This window comes from Diceros bicornis, chromosome 10, assembly GCF_020826845.1.
Source record: "Diceros bicornis minor isolate mBicDic1 chromosome 10, mDicBic1.mat.cur, whole genome shotgun sequence".
Lineage (NCBI taxonomy): Eukaryota > Metazoa > Chordata > Mammalia > Perissodactyla > Rhinocerotidae > Diceros > Diceros bicornis.
Genome location: NC_080749.1, coordinates 27,996,479 through 28,011,613, shown reverse-complemented (window position 1 = coordinate 28,011,613; position 15,135 = coordinate 27,996,479). Strand labels below are relative to the sequence as shown.

Below are 15,135 nucleotides of genomic sequence, written 5' to 3'. Positions count from 1 at the left end.
TAATGTATTTTATAGTGTACTTTATAATACATTATTTGAGCCAGTAGCTGCATTTAGTGATCATTTCATAAATAAGAATAAGGCATTTATAAATGGCACCTTAATTTAAAGTGTTACCTTCGCATTACTAGATAGCTGCTCGCCGTTCATCTCATTTTGTGATTATTCTCCAAATGCACCACTTAATAAAACAGACACTAAGTTCTATTTTCCCTTCATCTGATTAAAAGTTTATTGAGTCATTTCCTCTATCTGCTTTCAGATGCTGGTAGCTTGGAGGCTTTAGTGTGATTTCTGATAACCCTCAACTTTTAACTCCACAATATTTCTTTAAAGATGATAATAGTAGAAACAGAGAATGACCTACCATGTTAGACAGAGGCTGTTGCTTAGATTCTTTGTAAAATTCAATTGTTCGACTAGAAAGAACAATCCAGGAAGTAGACCAATTTTTTCTTGGGGAAAAAAAAAGAGAAAAAGCATTATCACTTGAAAAAATCATTTACAAATACAGTATGAGCAACATTTGGAATGAGTAGAGACCATCTTTATTTTTAACTAGAATTCCGAAAAGTCTTTTCTTTATTAAAATCTATAGGTGGTGTGGAATTTGGGTAGCAATAAAGACATTCTGTAATTTTTAAAGATCATGGCATTTATAGTAAAATTTTTTCAATTTGTAGATCTTCCCAAAATCTTTTTCATCTACTAAAAATCAATTTTTGTGTATCCACGGCCCCACTCCATAAAAAATCCATGTTTCTACAGCCAAAAATAGCAAAGTGTAAAAAGGACTCAAAACCCTTTCCTTCATTGTTACTTCTCTTCATTGGTTTAGTATATTTCAGAGTCTGAAAAACTAACCAGCTAAGGTGTCACTGCCTAGTTCAAAATATTTTTTAACGTTGAATCTCACTAGAAATCAAATAAATGCAAATAAAAAGTGAAACGTTTTTTCCCTCTTTGCCAATCAAATTGGCAAGAATTAGAAGGAATAATACCAAAGGTTACTAAGGGTATGGAGAAATGGATTCTCATAAAATTTTGATGGCAGTGTAAACTAACACATCTTTTCTGGAGTGAATTTGGCAATACGTTTTTAAGAAATCTTTAAAAATGTGTATGTCTTTTGACTAAACAAGTCCATTCCTATAAATTTAAATTTATCCTAAAGAAATCATCTCATAAGTTGTTAAAGCTGTGTCCACAAGAATGAAGTGCATCATTATTTCTTAATTCTGCACCTAAAATATCAAAAAATAAGAGATTGGTTATGTAACTTGCATATAATAGATTCATATAATGGAATAATGAACCCTATGCTGTAGAAGAATTCTGATACGGGAAGATTTTAATGCAGACCACAATAAAATATGTACTTCATAACACCATGCTGTGCTATTTACCTAAGACTGTCCTCACCCATCCCAACCCCTTCTAATTATTATTATTTTTTTTATTTTTATTTTTTTGGTGAGGAAGATTGGCCCTGAGCTAACATCTGTTACCAATCTTCCTCTTTTTGCTGAGGAAGACTAGCCCTGAGCTAACATCTGTGTCCATCTTCCCCTATTTTGCATATGGGATGCTGCCACAGCATGGCTTGATGGGTAATACCTAGTCCACGCCCAGGATCTGAACCTGCGAACCCTGGGCCGCTGAAGTGGAGAGTGGGAATTTAACCAGTATGCCACCAGGCCAGCCCCCAGCCCCTTCTAACTATTAACTCTCATTCGTCGGAAGTTCAAATACTACATCCTCAAATGTGCCTTCCATGACTCCCTCACATAGCACTTATGATCAATTAAAAAATAATTTTTGTAAATTTCACCTCTATCTCCTCCATTAAAATAAAAAAAAGCGCAGAATGATAGAAAGCGTTTTATCTTTACAGAGGTATCCCCAAGCACCTAGCACACTGCCTTGGAAGAGCAGGCACTAAATATATATTTATTGAGTCAATGATTGAGCTTAGGCATGGGGCAAAAAAGCTGGATATAACAATAGTTAAATCAGGTGGTGAAATCACAGCTTTCAACGTTCCTTTGTATTTCGTCTTGTTTATCAAATTTCCTGCATTAAACATGTATCACCTCAATAATTATATATGTATATTCATGTCACGAAGAAGGCCCTTTTTTAGACGGTAAAACATTAAGGAGATTAATATACAGAACTTTCTATCCATTATCTCATATTGCTGCTATTTGCTTTGGTTTAACACATTTCAAAATAGCTAAATTCATTCTACAAAAGTGGTCAAAAAAAGTTTACAGAAAGACTTTATTCAGGTGAATAAAAAACTACACAAAAATATGTTTAAAACGACCGTTCATGATCTTTGTGTAATTTATTTCCACTTGCCTCTTAGAATCTACGGGCTTGATTAAAGGATAGCTTTGATTCAGTCAAGTTAATATTTACAACAAGATTAAGTTGCTGTTACATGCTTGAAGCTTTCTTAACGCTTCACCATTGTGTTAAAAAAAAAAACACATTGGCACCAGCCCCGTGGCGTAGCAGGTAAGTTTTCGCGTTCTGCTTTGTAGGCTGGGGTTTACCAGTTCAGATCCTGGGCAGGGACCTACTCACTGCTCATCAAGCCATGCTGAGGCAGTGTTCCACATAGAAAAGCTACAACGCTACAACTATGATACACAACTATGTAGTGGGGCTTTGGGGAGGAAAAACAAAAAAAGAAAAAGAGGAAGATTGGCAATAGATGTTAGCGCAGGGCCAATCTTCCTAAAAAAAAAATACAATAAACAGAAACAAAAACACACTTTGTATTTTTCAGCATGCAAATGTGAAAACTATGTTCTCAGACCCACTAGTCTTCAAATGAAGAGTCACTTTTTCAATCAAATGATGAAAAAGGTGGGAAACAAAAATAACAGAAAGAAAACCACCTAGACCTTTTCTATCCTTCACCCTAGTGCCCATTTCTCTTTTTAGGCACTAGCAGCAGCAAGGTGAATTGGAGCAGCCATAGCTTTCTCTTTATGCAGGTCATAATACTAGATGACCCCAGATAGACAAAAAGGAAACACTGGAAAGACTGTTAGTCTAGACTGGGCATCGTTTATCTCCACTCCTTATGTCGACGGTATGTGATCAGGGAGTATGGAAGACCCTCAAACATGATGGAACCCATGTTTAACCTGCCTCTTATATTTCCCACTATATTTTTCTCTCCTGGCAGGGAGATACTATACCTTATTTGCTTCCTGTATATAGCAAGCCCTGGATAAATGGTTCTGATTTGAATCTTTCTCAGATGTTGATCGTTTACAGAATGTGTTGGCATTACTCTCCCCTTCCTTAAACTTGGAGCTGGAACTGGTTAGAACTGAAGTTGCATGAAATTCAATTATCTCGTGGTTCTCTGTTAGGACTCTGAACTGCTGTGAAATGTTCCCTGTTAGGTGAATCTGATGAACAAGCCAAAGAGGGTAAAAACTGCAGGTTTTGGAGCCTTAGTAATATAAATTTGCTCTGACAGTTAACATACAGTGCTATTTCGTTTTGAATCTGTAAACTGGAAACAATGTCTTTATGGTATTAGAATAAGAGTGAAGATTTTTACAATTTGTTTAAAATAATTTCATTTCAAAAGGAAGAATAAAATGCTGTTATCAACCTTAGATGCTCTGATTTCATTTCAGTTTTTTCCATGATCTCTTTTAAAATTACAACTAACGTAAATTATTTTGAGTACCTAGTATAAATTTGATTGTCTAGTGGAGATTTAGCGTCACAAAAAAGATGATGAAGGTAGTAATATGTCCATTTCCTAACAGGGAAAATGAGGTTCAGAGAGTTTAGGTAACTTATTTAAGACCACACACTTAGATTTAGAGTCAAATCCAGTTTCTCTGATTCCGAAGCCTGTAGTCTGTTCACGAATTTATGCTGTCTTTTTTTAAGGATTAAGCAGTACTGTCTAGGTTAAGGAGATTGTCAGTGTCAAATTTTGCCATAGTTTGGTCAAAATTCTCAAATTATAAAAGCTAGTGTGCACAGCCTGTGACAAGGTACAAGCCATCTGGGCTCTCTTATTAACTATGTTACCAGATGCTGATTAGAGGAGTTGGGTAAAGGCCTGCCACTCCCAAGCTCTTTTCTTCCCTTTGAAATTGCACTGATTTAAAGGAGTCACGTGATAGACTATTCAACTCCTCATAAGAAGCTGGCAGCGGGGGTGTGCTCCTGATGGTGGCATCTCTGTCTCTTTCCTGCTCGGGGATTATTCCGGTCTGTGATGAGCAGACTTACCTGCACTCAGTAGGGAGCATAAAACCAGAAAGCAAGTCAAAAACCTCTAGTCTGGGAGTGGCTGAGAATTCACCTAATGGGAACAACTTTTAACGTTTGGAACCTTGATCCCTGAATGAAGTCCTCTAGAGACTTGACCATTTTCCTCACGATATCTGTCCAGTCGAGTCTCATCTGATGGGTTTGGCACATTGTGTTGCCTGTAGTTCTCGGGATATCTGTGGAAGAGCTTTCTCACCCAGTTACTCTAACGCAGTGAGCCTTTTGACGGCATTGTCAGCTCTGGAGAGAGTGTGAAAAGGGTCAATTGGCAGGATTTTGCTGTGACTTGAACCTGTAGTGCTTTCTGTATGCAACCAAATCCTTATAGGTGACTGTTGCTCAGTATATTAAGAGACAGCTCAGGAAGTGAGTTACTCCTGCAAGCTTAGAGGGCTTAGCCAGGACAGGTGAGTCTAGCAGTTTCTGTTGAAACTTTTAAAACAGACCTTTCAAGGATGAAGCAATTTTCAGAATGGAAAGAAAGTCCCTGTACTCCCCTAGCTCCCCCAAAGAGATGGACACCGTCCTTAACCTCTTAGAGCTTTCCCACTTCTGGGCACAGTATCTGACATTTAGTAGGTGCTTATTAAAGGTTTTTGAGTAAAAGAATATACGGGTTCTCAAATTTCAGGAGGGTCACACATCTGGACTTTTCCTACTCTGTGTTCGCTGTTATTCACAACAAGGACTGCAAAAGCCCCCACCTCCTGCATTTCTCTTCTCTGTCCCTTAGGTCCCTAGTGTTTTGATATGTCATTCCCAGCATTTTTTAGAAATCATCTAATGCTTCTGGTTTAATACATTTTTTTCTAATTTATAATTCTAGTGGCAATATCTGAGCTTCCCTAGAGGTCTTCCTAACTTCTCAGACGTACCAATAAGATGAGCTATTATGCATGCATTGGTCCCACTCTGCCCTAGGTGTGGCACCTGGTATTTTGTATGTGTCAAGTAATTTAATCACTAAGCCAGCCACAAGCATCTATTGAGCATCTACCACATGATAGACATAATTCCAAGGACTGAATATATAAAGGCAAATAAGAGAGACCCCAAGGAGTTTACCTTTAACTCAGGGGAGACAGGCAATAAACAGGGAAACAAATCCTCCAAACAACACTGGGGCGTGGGTGATACCCTCATATTACAGATGAGAAAACTGAAGCTCAGTGAGGCTGCCTCCTACCCAGGGACATAGAAGTCATAAAGATGGGATTCAGGCCATGTCTCCTGGAGTTGAAGGCCATGCTCATTCCGCTGTATCAATTGTCTCTAGAGTGGGTGGCATGCAGCTCTCCCTTAGTCATAGTGAGCATGTCTATGCAGAGCCTCAGGATAGGCTCTGAGAGAGGAAGATACACAACTGCTGTCAAAAAAGTACTTGGACGTCTTTCTCCTAGGAGTAAGGCCACTTTTTAGCTTGACCTGGGCTGTCTTCAATGCTTAACTGCAAGCCCTTTCATCCCTCCCTTTCCATGACAGTCAGCAGGTAAATTCATCCATCATTGGGAGCTATTTAATGCCTTAACATTTCATCATCTTAACTTTGAGGGCATTCTTTAGTTTTCCACACAGAGGGATAAAAACCAAGCTGTTGGATAGACTTGAGTGTTAAGTAAGACATATAGGTCAGGAAATATCCAACTTTAGTCAGTCAAAGATTCCAGGAATAGGTGATATAGTCTCCACACAAATTTACAGGTAACAATCAGATGAGGGATTGATATTGATGTTAGAAATTCAGTGCAGGAAACAGATCCTGGGACAAGAAATACAAGTATTCATTTTAATTTTTTTTGGTCACAAAATAAAACACAACTGAGGGGGAAAAAGACAATAGAATTAGGAAGGAGAAAGGAATAAATTCTAAAAAGGACAAATATTTGAAATTTATACAATTGGTGGGACATTTTCTCCAAGTGAGACACTTCACATAACTTTTCTAAAACAAATCCTGAGTTGTAAAGGTGCAAATGCAAAAAAACTCTAAAAAAAGAAAAACCAAAAAAACTCAATACAGGCATCAGCTTGGCCGAAAACTCTTTGCATTCTACAAAATGGGCACCGGATGGCAGCACATAATTACAGCAACTTTGTAACTGCTTATCTGAAGAACGCTTGATGGAAAATGGCTCTTAAAATATTCATTACCATCGTAAGAATCTGTTAAAGTGAGCTCAGGTTTAACACATTCATTTGCTCTAATCTCAAAGCTTTATATCCTACACTCACCTCTCCTCTGCCGCCTTTAGGTAATGGCGCTGAGGCAAACCAAAGAGAGGAAAATATATGTGAGATTACTCTGTAAATTTCAGACTCTCTTTGGGGCACGTGCCTTTGTTGTCTGACTTGGTCACACTGGATTTGACTTGATTCTGCACCAGTGGTGGGAGTGAAAGTGATTGACTCTAGCGTCCCTGACTGATTCACCGCCAAATCCCACAGACACTGTTAAATGTTCTGACTTGTTCTCAAAATGGTAGATTAGGAACATATTTCTTCTCTCTCACATTCTAAACTTCTTATAATTTGCCACTGCTAAAATGAGAGTCAGAGAGACACTGAGGTGTAAATACACACATCTCTGTCACTACTGCAAGAAATGTAAAAGCTTTATATATTCAAAGAGTTTTCAGATATTGAAAATTATAATAGAGCATTATCATGGAAATCCTAAAGCTAAAGCAACCTTTTACAATTTAACTTCTATATTCCGTACTCTCCAAACTTCCCCTCTAGTCCTCACTCCTGAGCATAAAAAGAGAGACAGACAGATTCAGCCTGGAAAAATTTATTGGAATCCTGAGCAGAAAGTGCTAAAGAAAAAATAAGTTCACATCTGGATGGTACTTTAGTAGGTTCTAAAAGAAGTCTATTCTGAGTAACAATTGTTAAAAAAACAAAGAAAACAAATAAAAACAAAGATCTAAGAGCTATGGGCTCTAGGATGAAAATGGGCACCCATAGACATAACCACTGCACCACCTTTATTCCATTTCCTTCCACACCCCTCTTCTGTCCATCTTTCCCCCAACAAGTACTTCTTCCCATACCAGTCTGAAGAACAGAGCAGAGTGAGAAGCTACATGTGATAAGATGTACAGAGCCACAGATGAGATGACAGAGGGGCAGGCATGAAGTGAAGGATGTAGAGGGAGAGATAAGGGTACTGAAATACCATACATGCTGTCTGGTGCCTTTTGTAAATTAAAATATTGAAAATAACTTTCCACTAGGGCCTCACAGAGCTACAGAGATGCCTGGGCGGCTTCACTTTTGGGGATGGAAGTCTCCAAATGAAGGAATTTCTAAACTTCATCAGAAAATTTAAAGCATATTTTCAACATTTACAATTAAAAATTAAAGTTGAATGTTGAATGTATTTGGCTTTCAATCCTGTCTGTGTATCACTGGGGAAACTTGTAGAACTTCATTTCAAAATAAGGCTAAATTTATGGTCCTTTATGAATGTAAGGTACAACCAATGAGTTCTCCTTTCTCTCACCTGCTCTTGTTCATATTCAGAGATAGGTCAAACTTTTCTTAAAGGGAAAGAGAAAATATATGAAAGAGGGAAGCTAAAGAAAAAGGAAAAAGAGGAGGAGGAGGAAGCAAAATACAGACACAATACATGATGTGGATGACCTGTCATGGATTTATGAGTAGAAAACGATATAGAGATTAATAAAATAATATTTGTTAAGTGACAATTGAAACCCTTGGTATTGTTGATGGTACGAAATAAAAGGACAATATTTGCTCCCTGGCCTGAAATGGCTTCTAGCAAGAGAAAAAAAAACTAACCTACTTCAAACAGAGGACCAGTCTAAAATCTGCTAGTAACTATACATACAATAAGATTTGGGGGAAAGGAGAAGTTAAAACAAGTGACCAAGTTTCTCCATTTGTAAAATTGAAAATAGTAATACAGCCTATCTTTGAGTATTATTTCAGTATTACTGGTATAGCATTTAGCCAAGTGCTTCAGAGTAAGCATCTATTACTATTGCTTATTAACTCATTAAAATGTATAAAAAGATATAAAGTCCCTTGATAAATGGGGAAAAGGCTATCAAAAGAAATTTTACATAATAAATACAAATTATAGTAACTATGGTATACTATTTAATAGTTACTAAATTATCAATGGGATGAAAACTACACAATTTTTCAAAGTTATGATTAACCTGACCATTTTCTTGCTAAGTACAAAAACATACAGACTCCTTGGGTAAGCACTATGGCAATCCATGACAGTCTTTAAAAAATGTCATGCAATTTAATCAAATAATCCAGGCTTAGAATTTATCTTAAGAAAATATAAAAGAAAAATTGACAAGCAGTAGGAGGTTTACTCCTCCTACAGTTACAATTATAACTATTTTAGTATAAAACTGGAATCAACTTAAAAATAAAATAAAAGAAGAGTGCAGGAATGGTTTGGTATATTCCAGTCCCATTAACATGGTGGGATATTATATGTTATTAAACATGGTGACTATATCTACTATGTTCAATTTGTAAAGTGTTTATAATAAAAACAAAAACAAACCCCACAAATAATAAAAAATAAAATTATAGAACAATATGGATCAAATTTAAAGACTTCTGGTCACTGAGAACTTTCATCAGCAAGGTAATTAGACAGTGAGAGACTTGGAGGAGATATTTGCAAAGTCTAAAGCTGACAAGGTATTACTACCTAGGGTATATTAGGAGTTCTCTCAAAAAAAAATAAAAAGTGAGAAACTCAGTAAAAAATAGAGTTCATGCATAGGCAAGTCTCAGAATTCAGAACCTGACTGGCTCTAAATGGATGAAGTGATGCTCAACTGAAATACCAATCAGAGAAATAAAAATAAATGCAACACTGAAGTAATGCTCTGTAGCCATTAACTTGCAAAACTGAGAGTTATATAATGCCACATGCTGATGAGATTATGGCGAGACGGGATCCCTTCTGCATTGCAGAGAGAGTGCAAATGGATGCACTCATTCGGGAGAAAGTCTGCAGCAGCACTCAATGGATTTATAAATGTGTGTACCTTGACACCAAGCAATCCTTCACTCCTGGGACTATACTCCAGAGAGAATTCCTAACAGGTTTGTAAGGAGACATACACGTGTGGTTTATTGCAATGTTGTTTGAGATGGAAGAGTTAGGGACAATTTAGGTGTCCACTCCTGGGGGACTGACTAAGTAAAATTTGGTGCATGTACACAATAGCAAAATGAGCAGGAGATGGAAGAAATGAATTCATTTTAAGTACATTCTTAAGTATAGATAGATATCCAACACTAACACTGAATGAAAGTAGTAAGAAACAGAATGAGATTTATAACACAAAAAGACTTATGCAATTTAGAACACATTCCCCTACTCACAACTACACACTATTTTCTAGAATGCCACACATATAGCCAAATAAATAGATGGAGAGTGGATTTGATGAACACACATTCTACAGGGGATTGAAGTGAGGATTGGAGACTGAGAATAAAATAAAACCAGCTAGGGGTCTTGCCCAGAATAATGATAATACAAGGCCACACACTGAAGAGTATAAACAACTCAATTCTGTGCACCTGAGGTTAAAAAAAGAAAAAAAGGAAAACTAAAATTTATATAACTCTAAGTGAAAAAAGATGAAAGAATGCATAGTGGTATGCAAACTGATTGAAATAACAATAAAACAGAGCACAAACTAATGTTTATATGAATTTAAACTAGAACACAGAAATGGTATGCCAACTGATTAAAGTAACAACAAATGAAACAAATACAAAAGGGTATACACACTGCTTGAAACTATCTAAAAATATGTTCATGTGAGTTGGTTAGGAAAAGGGACTATTCTACTCCTCTGCTTTTTCTTGACACTACCTTCTAGGAAAAAAATTTATAAGGATGGTTTATTAATGGCTTATAGGCAAGGACACTTTACAAAACCACCATGCTGGGACATCGTCTTGTTTTCTTGAAATTCCTTTTAGGATCCGCTCCTCTTCCTTGCATAAGGCTGGAGGGTGAGAGTGACTAAAGCTGTCACCTCCTCTTTCCTACGAAGCCCCAATGAAGGCCTGCAGTGATAACACAGACAAGACCTTGGGTCCTTTTCTGTCCCTCTTTGGACTTTTTGTCCACTTGGCTGGTAAGGTAAGAAAGGGTCCTGACTTATTCATCTGGGGAAGAGTCATCGCTGCACCCTCCACACACCTTCCGTGAGCTGATACAATTGAAAGTGAGGTCAGGGGAAAAGGAGGACACTAGGTTGGTTAGTCAAAGTCAAAGAATCCCTCCTGTTGACCTTTCAGAACCCAACTCACTAAGCTAGGTTCTCCACTGGGGTGGGGACTAGCCTAGTCTCTTAAACTAGCCTTGCATTTGATCTTATCTCCTGTGCATCTCCCTCCTGGACCCTTCAAGGGAGGGTGGCTGCAGGGTTACTGCAAAGGAAGTCTAGCAGAGGGTTCGAGGCTCTGTCCACTGTCCCAGAATAAGACACAATATGGACATAAAATAGTGCTTGTTCTTTAAAATTGAAATAGCTGCTTTAAGCAGTGGAATTACGAATGATAGTTTTCTCCAATTTTACCTCTCTTAAATAAGTGTATACATACTCCATTATAGACAGCAAACAAAAGCATACTTCATTCCCTAGTGTTGGCCAGAGTGCTATTCTAGTAATGAATTGTATTATACAATTAACAAATGTCCCATTGTGTAGCTAATTAGTACATTTATCCTTTACGGTTTTAACTGTTAGTAATACAGTCCTGAGTAAATGTCTTGTCTCCCAATTTGAGCACTTACTATGTATCTTTGTAGCTTGCGTATCACCTAGCACAAAGCTAAATATATAATAGGACCTACGTGGGAAATAGCAAAAATTCTGAAATGGAGATGATTATTTCTAAATATCCCACACATGCAAAATGTCTAGCATCTTTCTCTACCCTCTTATCGATCTTCTTTTTTCCTTCAAAGTTTTTGTTATTGTTATTGCCTGAGGAAAAATACCTTTTCTCATTTCTCTCACCTACTCTGAGGTCATCTTCACCTCCAAAAGCAGTAACTTCCAACTTTTTATCTAACAGATGATTTTATTTTCCTTTTACTTTTCTCAAATGATTTTTATTTGAGCAACAAAAGTATTTCAAATCCTCCATCATTCAAAAAATTACGCTCCCAATGTATTGCAGGGAGATTATTATAACTGCAAAATAAATCCATTCATCCCCTAATCTGTTAATCCTAGAAATCAAGACGCATTATCTTATTTCTTTGTTTTTATTTTTAAGATTTCAAGTCCCAGGAGGACAAGAACCATATCATTTATATATTCTGTGCAGCAATATAGAAAGTAGTGCTTTATTGGAAATCTATAATTATATTAAAAATAGTGTTGATCATAGTGACAGCAGAGGGAAATATTCTAGTTTTGTACCATAGGGCCTTCCTTTCCAAACAATAGCAGTGACATCAATTAAGGAGACGGGGAACTAGCATAGTTATATAAAAGTGAATTAAAGAACTTTCATTACCTTAGTTTCTTTCCTCCATCTGCAATTTTAGCTTTTTGAAGATAACCTTCTTTTTCAACCATCTGCAATAAGAATGCATACGTTAAAACTGTGACAAACTCCTATGCACTATTAGTTTGAATGAACCTATGCTTTCCAAGAGTCATTGCAGTGATGGAAGTTTCCAGTCATAGAACTTCATTAATAATGCATATATAGCTTATGGGAAGTGCCCGCACGATCATAGTCATTACAAGCCGTTAAATATCCAAAAGAAAGATTACAAAGAGTAATGTGAATGATTTGTTAGATAGTGATACACCTTTACTCACTTTCCTTTCTGGGCATTGAAGTCACTTGCTTACAGAATTGATTAACAATGGTAAGACAAAGACAAATTTAATGCCTTCCTTAATTATACCGATCATCCTTGAAAAAGTTTTTTCTTTTCCCTCCTCATCGCACTTCCACATGTACCTGCTGAGGCCTGGAAGTGAGAAGAATTCAATGGGACCAGGTAACTGAGCCAGTTGAATCATGGAAGTGAGATGGTTTAAAAAGTGACAGTTCATGCGTTTCATTCAGTTACCAAAAGATGCTGTAGAAACACTACCTCATTATCTTCTTCCGTGATGTGGGCTTGCTGCCTATTAGTATTTATGGGCTTTCATTGCTAATACAGCTGCATGTTTCTTAAGGAGATTCAACAATTCGTTATAACTCCACAGAGTTTTTTGTGGAATTCTAGGCTAAATAAATGCACAATGCATATTGTGATGTGTTGACTCCCAGCAAAGTCTATAATAGGTGTTTTCATTCTGTAGCTCCCTATTTCTACCTTCTACTATTTGTCCCACACCCCTAACCCAAGTCCTTATCCTGTGTTCCATCTTTTCACTCTTGGTGAATTGCTGACATCCTTCTCCCCCGTGCTACATGCTAAAAGCCTTAAGAAGTCACCTGCCCAATACTGAAGGGCCACACTCTCTCAGTGCCACCACATAAGCTTTCCCCTGACTGTACTGCTCTACCTCCACCACAGCTCCGTCTCACAGACTCCTAAATAAATTACATCCACTTTAAAATGCAATTTGTCTCTTATTAGAGAGTCCTTCCTTGATTCCCCTGCAGTGTCTTTTAGGTGCCCCTGTCCTGAATCTCCATTTTCATCCTGCCATGATCACTATCACAGCACTGTTTGGCTCCTATTGTAATTGTCCACTTATTTGGTTGTGTCTGCACCTGTGCTGCCACTCCACCTTTCACACCTGGATTCCCAGCACCTAGAGTACTTGCTAGCACCAATAGCCACAATAATACACAATTGAACAAATGAGTGGGCGAATGAAGGAATATTTAAATACTTATTTAAATCTTTATAGGAAACTGGACAAGCCCCACAAAAAATCCATCTGCATTATGACAGGTGAAAGGAGGAGATATTTGGGGGTCAAAGAGTTACCCCAAACAACTATAATTTCATCAGTTAAAGAATTGGCTATTTACAAGACTCACTCTGATATACATGAGATCTTTTCTGACTCATTAATTATTATATTCCTAATACATAGCACAGTGCTTAGCTTTCAAAATACATTTGATGAATACATTTTTGAATAAATAATGATGAAGATAATAATGATGATTTATGATAATCATAGCAAAGTATTTTTCACACATCTACATTTCCAGAAAAATTCTTTTACTTTACCATGTTCTCCACAAGTACAAAAGAGTCTAAGGAAGCTTTCTTGGATAATTTTTACCGTCATGGTGTTCAATAGTGCCTTTTCTGTATTTGAGTACCTCTATTTGTTTGCTTTTCCCACCTTTTATTCTATGTATACTCTCACTTTTTCTTGGTGCCGGGAAATCTTATTTGTGTACCCCTAAAACAAGTATAATAAGTTCAGTGTTTAACTCTGGGCATCTCTGGTTTCTACAAATGTTTGGAAGAAAGATGTTTTCAGTAGCAATTAACATCACAGATGAGGTCCTTTTCTTTAGGAACGTATATTGAGAAATTTTGTTGTGTAATCATAGACAAAATTCATTGTCTTACTTGAGCTTTCTTCTGATGAAAATAAAATAATTACTAAAAGCTTGAATTTATCTACCAAAAAGCTACAAAACCTCTCAACCCTCATAAAAATTGGTGCATACATTCTCAGCTAAGAATATTGCTTTTTTCCCAAAAAAATTTACTAAACTCGGTGGACACTTAGTACCCAGAGATGTGTTGTTGATGACCATTTCTCTAAAAAGAGTAGGGAAATATGACAAGAAAAAGCTAATACTCTTGCAGGGAGAAATCAACACAAGCAAATTCTCTCCCCTTGAATACATAAGTAATTTCCTCCAAACACTGCTGGCCCTCCAGGATACCAGAGATTGAGGCCAGGGGCTAGATTTCTCATGTCAGGACTCTATAAATGTGACATCATGCCATCAAACACGCTGAGCCGGTCCCCATGGTCTTGAGTCAATGCAATAGAGTTACCAGGCACCACCATACAGAGGCCCCAGGAAAAGGAAGGAGGAAGAGGTGAATAGCAAGTCAGTTATCTTCTCATATATCATCTTCCAGAGCCCAGATTGCCTTCCAGGTCATTAGAAGAAGCTAATAAGCCTTCTATGATGTACTCTTACCTACTATTCTTACTACTACCATGCATATTTTTACATATCTACATGTACCTGCATGCACATTTCTACATGTAGCTATATACATGTACAACCATCATGTACAACCAACATATTCCCACTTCTGAGATCAGGTGTTCATTTTTCTTCATTGTCTCTTCCATACTTGATGTACACTCATTCATTCTAGCAACAAATTTTCAACTAGTAGCACCTCTTTCCCCTAAATGCCAGCTACTCTGCTCACAGTGAGACTGCAAAGGTTAATAGGACAGTCTTAATCTTATTGAGGCTTACACCCTTGTCAGCTGACATTCAAGATACTCCTGTTCCTCATTTTTTAGTGACTGTCTATGATACTCCCCTCTAGACATCTCAGAGATTCAGGCCAGCTTTTGCTCTGGAATAGAAAACTCCAATCAGGCTTCCTACACTGAAAGCACTGTATTATTTTAAGTCTCATGCTGGCAAGCAAAGCTTCCATGAGGTATATTTACTATTTCTTATTTTATTCCTTATCATACTTTGAAATACCTCATCATGTCCCAGGCACTAGGTATCAGTTATTCTGGGAGGCTCATAGGAGCTAAAAGAAGTATTATTAGGGCAAACAGAAGATTGCTATGTATTTTGTATGTGGGTTTGCATATG

General features: G+C 37.2%; 1 protein-coding gene across 2 annotated transcripts in view; it reads right to left on the bottom strand.

Annotated features, from left to right (window-relative positions):
- The window catches only part of ARHGAP15 (Rho GTPase activating protein 15), a 588,967-nt gene that overhangs the window by 494,994 nt on the left and 78,838 nt on the right, over positions 1 to 15,135 (bottom strand). For both annotated transcript variants that reach the window (XM_058548899.1, XM_058548898.1), the window contains 2 exons: positions 11,863 to 11,924; positions 368 to 455 (listed from right to left, as the gene is read on the bottom strand). In XM_058548899.1, coding sequence (XP_058404882.1) covers positions 368 to 455; positions 11,863 to 11,924 — 150 coding nt within the window. The remainder of the gene's footprint in view (positions 1 to 367; positions 456 to 11,862; positions 11,925 to 15,135) is intronic.